This window comes from Lutjanus erythropterus, chromosome 7 (assembly GCF_056507025.1).
Source record: "Lutjanus erythropterus isolate fLutEry1 chromosome 7, fLutEry1.hap2, whole genome shotgun sequence".
Lineage (NCBI taxonomy): Eukaryota > Metazoa > Chordata > Actinopteri > Lutjaniformes > Lutjanidae > Lutjanus > Lutjanus erythropterus.
In genome coordinates this window covers 10,258,558-10,271,209 of record NC_139323.1, presented here as the reverse complement: position 1 = coordinate 10,271,209, position 12,652 = coordinate 10,258,558, and the positions used below count along the sequence as shown (strand labels likewise).

Below are 12,652 nucleotides of genomic sequence, written 5' to 3'. Positions count from 1 at the left end.
AAAACAGTGTTGCAGAATCTCCCAAAAAAATATAAGTGAAATGGTGCAAATGGAAAAAAACAACCGAAAAACAAAACAAACATAAAATGCCTCCATACTGCTCTTCAAATCTCCTAAAGCCCCGACATGCTGTTCACCGTCACACCACACACACCCAGTTCAGACAGTGTGCACATGAACGAGGCTTCAAGCTCAGGATCTACAGTGAAGATTCAGGTGTAAAATGTTTTCCTGTGAAACTCCAGCAGTGTTTTGTGGACTAAAAAACTTAACCTTCAGTCAGCATGAAGCTCAGTAGATAATGACTGAATTTTCATTTCTGGGTCACCTATTTCTTTAATTTAATAAGCTGATTAAGCTCTGAAAAGTAGATTCATTCAACTCATCATTTCAAGCCAAAACTCTTCAAGTTAGCGGAACTCATGTTTTTAACCTAATAAGACGAGATTAGTTGATTCCTACTAAATTCCTGTATGAGTTTTTACTGTGAGCTATTTTTTCTTTTCTCTACCAGGCTGCTGTGATGATTATAGAGCTGACTGTGTCTGTGTTGCTGTGAGAGGGACACACAGTCCAAGGACAAACACACAGACACATGAAAATGTGTCAAGTACTTTAACCTTGCCATTGTAAGACGCATGCGTAGCTTTCTTTGAAACCAAAATACCAAGAGTCTGCCAGGACACCGATCCAAAAATGTCTATGCACTAATCTGTCGCCTGTCCTCAAGACTGAACCCCCTCTGGGAAACTAAAAGCTCGTGTCAGGAGGGATGTCCTCAGACAACCCCGATTAAGGTCACAGCAGGCTGATCATTGAGCCATCTGGCACGGGGGGCAGAGCACCCGGTTTATACTGTCGGGGGTTCAAAACACTCCAAAATAAAAGGGGCTGGGTGCTACCTGCTTGGTCCGTTTGGTGGACTCTTCAGAGAGGTTGTTGTAGGTGTAGTGAGCCTGCGTGATGCCACAGAACAGCACGGCCACAACGCCTGTAGGACAAAACACATACAAACACTTAATGTTACAGTAGAACTTGGAAATGCAATTGACAATTCATCGATTTAGAAACATCAGAACCAGAGATTAGCTTTTCAGTCCTCCTGTATATCCTGCACATCTGCTGTATAATCTGCATTTAAATCCCTGTCACATTTCATTTGTATAACAGATGATTCAGTTCTCTGAGGATGGTTTACAGTACTTAGTTTAAACTGCCCATAATTATGTTGTTCAGTACAATCAACAGTGTGAGTGAGCCTGGATCTAAAAGGATCTGTCTAGACAAAATGTGTGGTGGTGAATGATCATCAAATAAAGTTATTAGTAAAAAAAAAAAAAAAAATTTTTAATATTTAATGACTAAAAGGGACACTTTTTAAAATGCATACTCAGTTACAGATCATGAGAAGAACTACTCTGAGACTTGAATTTGTTGATAAACTGGGGGCATAGTTTTAAAAATCAGATGAATTAAAAATGCATTTGAGTTGCATTATGGGAAATGTAGGATTCAGTGTTTTTGAATCTTGACTCTGACTGAAGGAAACACTGAGGATGTCTGGGCTTCAATTTTGATGATTCTTTTCTTAATCTGTCTCTTCTGAGTCACCAGCTTTAAAGAACGCAGCAATAAATCACGAGTGCACACCTTCAATTCTCTGTCAGAGAGGTGAAAAGGCCACGTGAACAAATCATTAGAAAAGGCTCTTTAGATGTAATAAGGATCTATTTTTTATAAATCAAAAAGATGACAAAATTAATAGTGTCTGACCCAGCACTCGCTTCCATTTCGTTTGCTATTTTCTCAGTTTTAGATATAAGCTAAATTAATTGTTTTTGGTCCTTTCAAGGTCCTTGATTGATATCTAGAAGTGCTAAGTTAGTCAAAAACAAGACTTGCTGTCCATCTAGAAACTGTACGTTCCTTGATTGTTCTGAGACGTTGCCATTGTAACATTCACAATCCCAGAAAGGTCCAAAGTGGTCACAGTGTTCTATAAAAGGGTGGGGCGACATTATTTGAGGGACTTTCATGGAACATTCAGGATGTTCTGAGAACATTTAGGAGACCATTACTGTAGGACGTTCCCTCTAGGCCTCTACACAAGTCTTTGCAAAATGCTATGTTCTTTTTTTGGTCCTGTTTAAGTCCTTCCATGACACTGTCAGAATGTTTCCAGAGCTTTTACGTCACATTACAGGAACATTTTGCAGAACCTTCAGGCACACCTACCAACTCTCCTGATTTTCCCAGTAAACTCCATTTCCTTCTGGGATCACAATTCTACTGTCTTTCTCACGATTTCTAACAAATTTATCCTTTTTTACTTTGCATTATCAACTCTTTCTGACACTGTACAGCATGTTATAGGCCCGTTATAAATCTGAAAGTCTACTGTTTTCACCTGGACACCAATACAGCTACAACCCCACTCAGACTTCCTAAGAAAGTTTCACATTTCTTACGAAAAGTTTTAAAGAAAAAGGGGCACGCCTTTTGTAAAATCTGACCCATCAGTTTTCTTTTAGGGGCAGGGAATAAATGGCACAAAAATAAATGAATAAACTGAACTGACGAATATTAGTTTGTGCCAGAGATTTATTCAAGTTCAGGCTAGAGGGATGAATTATCCTGTATTATTTCCTGAGAATTAAAAGTAGAGTAAAGTCTCTGAAACTTTTTGGTATCAAAATCCTCCCTATTTTTGAGGTCTCAAGGTTGGCAAGAATGCCTTAAGGCGACCTAAAATTATCTTGCAATACCATCAAAACATGTTTACGAGTTAAGCTATCTTTTATTAATCCCTGTTGGGGGATTTGTTCTCTGGATTAAACCCCTCCTAAGTGCTTCTCAGCCTTTCATTTCTTTACATTAAATTCTTACATAGACAAATAAAAGGCATTTCTGTTAACGCTGCTGAACATTAATCCCAAAATATGCCAGAAGTGACATTATCTCACTTCTTTTATAAGCATGATATCTGATTCTATTTTGGATTTTCCCTACAGAAACATTCATTTCCATTCCATATTTCTTCATCCACACTTTGGTTCTGTAAATAAGGAGATATATCATATAATAGATTCTAATAGAAATGTTATAATGTGACCAACTCAGAACCAAATGGGAACGTCCCCTGAACGTGCTGGAAGTTTTGTTTCTGCACGTTCCCCAACTGTTATCAAGGGGACTTTTTCCTCATAAAAAGTACTCAACCGTTCTTATATGCAGAGGTGGGAAGTAAGTAAATACAAATACTCAGTCATAAACTTTTCAGGTGTCTGTACTTTACCTGAGTATTTATTTTTCACAACTTTTTACTTTTATTCTATATTTTAACACAAATATCTATCATTTCTACTCCTTACATTTTCATAATGGGCTTGTTACTTTAGTTTTAATGCACTGGAGAATTATTGATTATTACTATTTTGCATCATTGTGGGATGTCTTCACAACATCAAGATGGATTTCATAATGAGACAAAAGTCGTAACAAGACAAAAAACGGTGTAAAAGACACAAGACAAAAAAATGTAGTAAGATGTAATACAAAGTAAAAGACAGAACAAGGTGAAAGACCTAACAAGACAAAAAAAAAAAAACATAAAAGACATTACAAGAAGTAACAAGACAAAAAAGATGTAACGATACGAAAATACTTCACAAGACAAAAAACATAACAAGATGAAAAAGGCCCTAAAAGATGTTGCACGGCAAAAAATGACAAATCAAGACAGAGAGGGAGACTCTCTGGTGAAGAAAAGGTGATGTTCTTTTAGCTTTTCAACAGAAAGAGTCAGTAAAATTTGTCCTTGAGAAGCCGACTTTTATACAGGGAGTGCATTTTCAGAGCCTGTACTTTTTCACTTTTACTGCATTAAGGAAGTTGAATCAGTACTTCTACTTTCGGAGTCTTTTTTTTTTACACAAGTATCTGTACTTCTACATGAGTAAAGAATTTGTGTACTTTTGTGACCTCTGCTTATAAGACCTACAGAGAACCATATGGGAACTTTTTCCTCAAGTCCTCTTTGTGATGCGGTGTTATCATAAAAGAATGAAAACGTTATGTGCATCTAAAGTCATGTAGGGGAAGTACTGTATACCAACTTAGATGCAGTCCCGAGTGAAAATATCCCCAAGTGACTAACAAGGAACAATACAGGAATGTTCTCTTGATGTCCCAACGTCCTCTTTCTAATGTCGTGATGTAACAATAAAATAACCAAAATGAAATGACCCTCTAAAGTCAGAAACTGCAGCACTTTCATAAGAAAAAGACGATGTTTTAGGAAAGTCCCCAGGTTTGGGACGTTCGTCACTTTTAGAGAACTAAAAGTGAACGTTATGCAAAGTCCACAGGGCGTCCGCTCCTACAGTGGACTAGACTGAAGAATTTCTAGAATCTAAAGCCTGTCAAGTTGTTTTTGACTTAGCATTTCTTGATATACCATAACCTGGACGGCTGAGACTCTTCATAGACAACATCTAATTTTATTAAGTCAGAAAGATGTCTGCTGGACGCAGAGCGTCCACAGCTGTCTGGTGCCTACTTCCCAAACTGCAGCTACTTCCTTCACAGTTCTCACCTGTGAACCCGCAGGCTTCGGCCAGCAGGAAGGTGCTCCAGGACATGAGGAAGAAGAGGGCCGTCTCCAGCAGCGGGAAGCAGTGCAGCTTTGTGAACTTGGTGACGTGGGAGTCGAGTTAAAGACACAAAACTGTTTGGATCTTTGCTAATCACAACTATAACGCAACCACTCACCTGAGAAATTGTATTTTAATTTCAAAGCAGGTATCAGAGAAAGGATATGAGAGCGGTGACGACTCCTGTGGCTGCACCCATCACAAAGGAGCCACTGAAAATACCCAGGAAAACCCCCACTGACTTGAAAAAGGCCGAGGCATCAAACATGTGCGTGTTTGCACCAGTGGGCTGGTACGCCACAATCGACCTGAAACACACACACACATACACATACACACACACACACACACACACACACACACACACACACAAAACCCAACAAGGTATGGCAGATCGGTCATAAATTTAACATTTTTCATGTGATGTTTTGAATTGTCTCATCTTCCTTGAATTGTGGATGCATCTAATTTTGGTGCTATTTGGAAAATAATCATATTTGTTTACATATGTGGCAAATCAACTTGAGAAGTAATGGATTACATGTGACAAGATTATGTAATCTGAATACAAAAAAGGTAACTGTATTCCATGACAGTTACAAAAAAAGAGATGTGATCAGATTACAGATACACTTAATAAAAATGGGGATTATTAGTAGAATAAAGAATGAAATAAAGAACTACCACACACACATCATCTTGGATGCTGATCAATACTTTTCATAATTTTCTGACATTTCATGGACTAAACAGCTAATCAGTTAATTGAGAAAATACTCAACCAATAAATCAATGATGAAAATAATAATTTGTTGCAGCTCTAGAAACACCATATTAGGCTACACAATTTCACCATATGTTATACTGAGGTAATCCTAAAGTAACGGAAAGCAATCGAGTTACATTACTTTAATATTGTGATACTTGAATTACGTTACTGACTACATTTTTTAAACAGGTAATTAGTAACTGTATGGGAACACATTTTTAGTTAGTTAGTTAAAGTTACCCTCCCAACCCTGGTGGCAAAATAGAATAAAATAAATGATCAGAAGAAATCTGTAGCAGCAGGTTATTTTTCTCATCCTCCAGCAGAGGGAGGCAGAGTGCTGTTTGTCTGTCTGTCAAGAGGAGCAGTGATGCTCTGTCTCACACATCAGTGTTGAATTTCAACATCAGGAGGGAAAAAAAACTCAAAAAACACACAGAGAGAGATTTGGTATAAAAAATGGAAAGTGTTGAGTTTTGCAGATTTGTGATGAGGTAGGAATTTGACTTACGATGAAAGCACAATGGCCACTGCGTCATTCATAACGCTTTCTCCAAACAGCAGAGCGTAGAGATCCCCATCTGCATGGAGCTCATTGAAGATGGCCAACACCGTCACTACACACACACACACACACACACACACACACACACACACACAGAGAGAGAGAGATAAAACATTCAAACAGCCATATACAGCCATAAACTGCATCATATAATCGTGGTCAGCGGGAGTCTTACCTGGGTCTGTGGCAGAGATTATGGCACCGAAGAAAAGGCAGTCAGTGTAGTAGAACTTGTCATTTAGCTGTCCGACCACTTGCATCAGTTTGACCACACCGTACATCAGATTCCTGAAGGTGGACAAGAAAAGGCAGCATGTTCTGACCAAGCTCACAACCGTTAGACCATAAAGCTGTTGATTTTAAACTGACATTTCATAAAGAGACGGTGAACACTCACCCAATAACAAAACATGAGATGGCAGTGCCGAGAAATGCATAGGTAATGATGGAGCCCAGATTCCTGAAGAAGTGTCTCTGGAAAAGGTAAAAGGAGAGTAAGGCAAGGAAATGAAAAGAAAAGTAAGGAAAGATTTAAAAAAAAAAATACACATTATACACAAGTTTAGCAAAGTGTACAAAGTTAGCATTGCTTTTTCATTCTCAGAAATTGTACATTTATACACCAATAGTTTATTTATTTTTTTTTTTTTTGTTTTTTTTAAAGTTGGGTTGCAACTACAAAGACGAGAATCCAGATATAAAATTATGCAGAGCTCTGTTGCACAATTAAAAACTAACCTGTTTCGTAAATCTAAGTTTATTGATGTAAATCAAAATTAAATCCATAAGGAAATACTTGCCCGCCCAAATTAAATTAAATAAACAATAAATATGTGTGTTGTTGGGACATATTAAGTATAAAAGATAACATTGTTTCCTAGCTAGCTAACAAGTTAACAAAATGTTCCACTGTTTGTTAGTTGGCTAAAAAGTGAACAAAATGTTACGTTGTTTGCTAGCTAGTGGAAGGTTAACACAATATAACACTGTTTGTTAGGTAAATAATTTTTTAACAAACCGTTACATTGCTCGCTAGCTATTTAAAAAGTTACCAAAACATTTAAAAAGCCTACAGTTAGCTACCTCATGATGGATCGGAGGACAAGCTCTAAGTCCTCAGAAAAACTTAGTGGCCAAATTAATGGAGCAATATGGCTAAATAATTATTTTTACAAACGGACAAAAGCATCATCTAAATAGCAGCAACTGGCAAAATGTCTGAATGGATCAACTGGAGTAAAAGAAAGAAGCCGTATCATAAAACTCAATAGACTTGAGTCAATTCATCTTAAAAAAAAAGCAGCTTATATGTGTTAGAAGTGTTATATTGAATCACATTTTATAAATTGGAGTTTAAAGTTTTGGTGCAAAATAAAAAATTCAAGGTTAAAATCAAGGTTTAGTGTAAAAACTAAACTTTAGATTTAAAGTTTTGTTCTTAATTTTAAGCTAATTAATTTGCTAGTGTAACATAATTTGAAGTTATACCATGATTCGATCGTGTTTAAATGAATTCTTGTTGGAGTAATCCAGCCTTTTTTTAAGGAGTAAGGTTCAACGAAAGCTTCGGATCAGTAACGGGTTGGAGAGAAACACCCTGTCAAACAGGACTACAAACACAAACACACATTCAGTTGTTTGACTTGTTGTAAAACAAACCAGCAGAACAACACAAACGCCTCTGCAGATCACTTGTTGAAATCCCCCTCAACTCCCTGCGCAGCCAGTATCAACACTGATTCAGATTTCACCAGGAAATGAGCCTTTTCCTCAGCAACTGTCAGGAGTGGTTTTTGTAAAAAAACAAAAAAAACATCAAAGAATCAAGCAAAAAGGAAAGAAGAAAATAAATACTGTTATGATTAAATTCAGCACATGACAAATCTAATGTGGCATTACAATTAGATGACAACAGCTAATTATGCCAACATGTACGCGTCAGTCATAAACACTGTTTTACTGCGGTGATCCAAAGCAGATGATTAACTGAATCGACAAGGACAAACATCGAACACTTCTCTGTTTCTCTCTAAAGCTGTTAACACTGTGCTTCAAATAAACTTATCCTGCAAGAGACAATTCTTTAAAAAAGTAGTATTTGAAAAAATTGCCTAACATGACCCCTACTTCCTACTTCCTGAGGCCTTTTGTTTACTCAGCAAATTCCATCTTGAATTACAGATTGACTAGAAAAACAAAACACCTCTCCTACATACTTCTGCAGTAGCTACAAACTGTCTGGCAACTCTTAACTACTTTAAGAAAATGAGGACTAATAGTCAACTCAGACTAAAGTTAACAGTGACATACACTACATTTTTATATAATAAATGAATTAGTTTTCACTGGTTAACAGTGACATAACATGTTAATACTGAAACAATAGATTGATGGTCGATCAGTTAATAAACGAATCAACAAAACATTAGCCTACAATTGTGATAAATGAATAATCATTGAAGTCATTAGTCAAGTAAAAATGCCAAATATTTTCCGGTTCCATCATGCAGCCCCTCCAGAATTTTGTTGGCCTTTTTTTTTGGGACTGTTGCCGCCTAAAATGCCTGATTTTCACTTTTGTTTTAAGACTAAGTGAAAATTCCAAGAAGAAGTTGCTCATTTTTTTTTCTATAATTCAATGATTCATCAAAAATGAAAAGCAACTTGTTCCAGGGAGAACAAAAACGCACTCTGTTCTGAGTGCCCTGAGTAACCTTGGCAAAAAGCCTCAGGATTACAAAAAATCTAACAAAATCTGCTTTATTTATAGATGAAGAAGTGCACCTGGGGGTTTTCCATAAAGAAGCTAAATCTTTCTGGCAGTCAAAGTCACTCAAAATGGCACACCTGAATGATAAAATATAAAAGTGCACAGTGCATAGATAAATGCCAATAATAATGACAAACTTTGTGTTAATTTCAGTACCAGTGAGAAAATTAAAATATAAATTCAAAAAATAGTAAATAATAAGGCACTGAGTGGTTTCATTAAATATACATGTGAGATGTTTGCGCAGGTGACTGCTATGATTAGTAGCAGCTGTGGGAAGCAATGATGATTGGTCAAAATTTGCAGAAAAAAAACGCCTGGACAAAATTGCAATTTCGAGGAGAATTCAGAAAGATTGGTTGAATTTGCGTTAATTGTTGTGATCGCAACATCGCAACTTCCTGGGGAGACTGATCATGAAATTGTGGGGCTTTGCTGATATTTTGTGTCTTGTATCACTGTAAACTGTGACAATGTGTTGTCACCCTGGACATTTTCAGTATTGAGATTTTATAGACCAAATCCAAACTACATACTAATTTTATGGAAAACTGACCAAATGAAGTATTCCCAAACCAATTAGTATGCAGACTAAATACATTACATACGTACATACACTACATACATACGGTCAATTCTTGAGTGTGGTGTTCATGGACAATATGAGTACACAACTCAAAAAATATATGTAACACACGTCTAGCATTTTTAGCGGTTTAATGCAGAAATGTTACGTAGTGTAGCTTTTACTACAAGCTATGTTCAGATCCTTGTAAGATGCCGTGTGCAGTCGAAGCACAAGGATACATCCCCTCATTCATCTGACTTCTTGATATCATCTATCACTGTGTAATTGGAAAAGGCATAGGTGCGCCCTCACAATGAGAACATATATCAGATGTCACCAGCTGCTTAAACACATTTCACCCTCCATTATTTCAAGGTCGAGGCACTAAAGCTCCTACAATTCTCATACATAAAAAGCACCACCTGCCAGAGCTGAAATTTTCATACCGGTAAATACAGTGATGGATTAATGATTCAGAGTGCAGAGCCGCCCTGTGGATTCCCCACATAAAAAAAAAAAAAAAATCTGTAGATCTACAACGATCAAGAGAAGAAGAAACTAGTCATATTGTCAGCGTCAGCCGTTTTGTTCTTTACCAGCAGACGTGCCAGAGAGGAAACAAAAGACATCTGCTGCGGACTTCCCCTCGAAAGAGCCACTTACGTTAAATTAACACTGAACACTCTCAGTGTGACCAGTGAGGGTTTTTCTTAGCTTACCATCTGTCCAATGAGACAGCAGTTTGTGGCAGCACATACGACCACCTGCCCCACATACCAGCATTTCATCTCACATTACTGCGCATCATACAGACCACACAGTCACGAACACTAACGTTGACACGTGACGTCTCACCTTCTTTAGACTGTACCCAGCGTGGAAAATGATTGGAGGCAGCAAAATGTTGAAGAATACTTCAGGGTCAAACGTCACCTGGGAAAGATCATCAATTAAAAGAGTTAATCTGCCGCTGGTGGCCTCTGTCACATTAAAACAATAACAAAAGATGTAGTTTAATGACATTTTGGGATCATGGGAGTTGTTGTCTTCACTTAAAAACAACCACCATAGTTGATGAAACACGACTCAGGCAGAAATTCTGTTCATAAATGAAGTAATATTAAGGTTTTATAGAGCTCCACAGTGAGTTTCCAGAAGTAAAAAATCCATTTACATTCTGAATAGAGGATTTAGATTATTAGTCATAATTTCATAACAATCCAGGGTAGATTTACCATGAACTATGAGATTGTGAAACAATTACATAAGCTCCTGTAGAAGCTACAAGTCCGTTGGATAGCAACCTTGTTTGAAGAAACAGTACCCACAATCCCAAACTCTTTTCCATTTGTCTTTTTTATCAAATGTTTTCTGGTCACTAGGGCTGGACATTATGGTACAAACAAAGAAGGCATATTGCAATCATTGGACTGAAATTGCAATTATGATATGCAATACAATAGGTGGTAATGATCTTTTTAGCATTACAATTTTTCATTTTTACTGAAAAAAAACAATTAAAATCATCATGATGTGACATTTGTTGGGGTGTGTACTGAACAAGCGTGTTTTCTTATATCTGGAGAACAGGATTTTTAGGCCGGGGCATCTCTGCAGCACCACAGTACCTCATTATAATGGTGTTGATCTACCTGTTTTTGGACCTTGGATTCCCTGCTTATACTGTAAGGTTTAGCAGTACTGACAGATTTGAACCCAAATGCACAATAATGATGCAGTGGAGTATGAGGACAGTCCAGTTTACTTAACAGTACAGGCAGAGTCAAAACCAGGAAATCAGTCTTACAGGCAAACAAATCTAACAAGGGGCAAGCAGGGAATCCAAGGTCCAAAAACAGGCAGGCTGAGTCAAAAACAGGTAGATCAGAAAAAAAAAAAAAAAGACAGGGAAAATACAGCTGGGCCGCTTGGCAAAAACACACAAGGGAAGACATACCAAAATAAAACAGGGAGTGACCTACAAACCCAAAAACCATAACAAATCTTCCTTTTTCAACAAATTGTGATTTGGTTCTGGTTCTGTGATTTGGATATTGCACTCGGCCAATTTCATTGCAATTAATTGTGCAGCCCTAATGGTCATGATTCATCTTGTAGTTGATTGGTTTGGTTCCACGCTTAAAACTCTTTATATAAGGATTTCCTGAAACATCAGTGGTGTGAATGAATGGGCAATTCACTTTCAGAACCGGAGCTGCTGACAAAGTGTGCAGTCACTGTTGAGCTCTATTCATGTTATGTTTAGTGATGTATACAGACTTTCTTCCTCACTCTCTGTTGTATCCTACATATCATATGTTTTCCTGGGAGTTATAGCAACTAGTGCATGCACCATTACCTTGGATAAATCAGATTTCTATGCGTTTGAACCTGGTTCAAAACATTTGGGATAATGTAAGCACGCAACACTACAAAATGTAGAACACAGATCTAGCATTTTTAGACATTTTCGTGTGGAAATGTTACATTTGACTTTACTGGCGTAAATCTGGCAAATTCAGAACTGAAGAATTGCTGTTTTCTTCCTGACTGTTACCTTGCGCAGCATATCATTCTGCTCCACATTGTGAATCTCTCTGGAGTTGATCTCCCCTTTGAGGGTGTACTCAAAGAACTTGCCGCTGACATTAAGCAGCAGGGTGCTGACAGGTCCTTCCTTCAGTGAGCAGCTTGGGGGTGTCTTGTTGTGGTAGCTGGTGGCAGGGATGCCGTACCGCAGAATCACACCCACCAGCAAACCTGAGGAAATCAGACAAGGAAGCGATGACAGTAAGACAGAAATGCATGTGAAACATAAAGATTTGGTTTAGATATTTTCTCATGGATAGCACCTTTTCAATTATTCTGCTAACAAACCACCTAAAAAAAAACAAATGCCGCCACAATCAAACTCATCCAGTCAATTGCTCAGTGCTAGATAATGTTCCAGGTGCCTCTGCTCTACAAGCCCCCAGGATCAGGCAGCGACACACAGAGAGCAGCAGAGCAAAGGAAGAAAAATGAGGAGATGGTGAGCAGAGGCTTGTGGGGAGAGCTAAAGCCAGGAAAGAAAGGAATGAGGCAGGCAGTTAGAGAACATAAATCCTCTGATCAGACAGCAGCTATCTGCAGGAGACATGGCACTGCAAAGCTGCCAGCACTGCGCTCACTCCTCCTTTCAGTGGGTTAACCTCGCACATCACACCCTGGCTTTGGCCTAACCACACACACACACACACACACACACACACACACACACACACACACACAGACACACACACACACACACACACACACACACACACACACACACACACACACACACACA

General features: G+C 38.0%; 1 protein-coding gene across 2 annotated transcripts in view; it reads right to left on the bottom strand.

Annotated features, from left to right (window-relative positions):
* slc9a7 (solute carrier family 9 member 7) overlaps positions 1-12,652 on the bottom strand; it is a 38,124-nt gene that overhangs the window by 21,993 nt on the left and 3,479 nt on the right. For both annotated transcript variants that reach the window (XM_084722627.1, XM_084722628.1), the window contains exons 2-9: positions 11,882-12,084; positions 10,180-10,257; positions 6,384-6,460; positions 6,162-6,274; positions 5,933-6,038; positions 4,819-4,960; positions 4,595-4,700; positions 903-991 (exon numbers count right to left, since the gene is read on the bottom strand). In XM_084722627.1, coding sequence (XP_084578753.1) covers positions 903-991; positions 4,595-4,700; positions 4,819-4,960; positions 5,933-6,038; positions 6,162-6,274; positions 6,384-6,460; positions 10,180-10,257; positions 11,882-12,084 — 914 coding nt within the window. The remainder of the gene's footprint in view (positions 1-902; positions 992-4,594; positions 4,701-4,818; positions 4,961-5,932; positions 6,039-6,161; positions 6,275-6,383; positions 6,461-10,179; positions 10,258-11,881; positions 12,085-12,652) is intronic.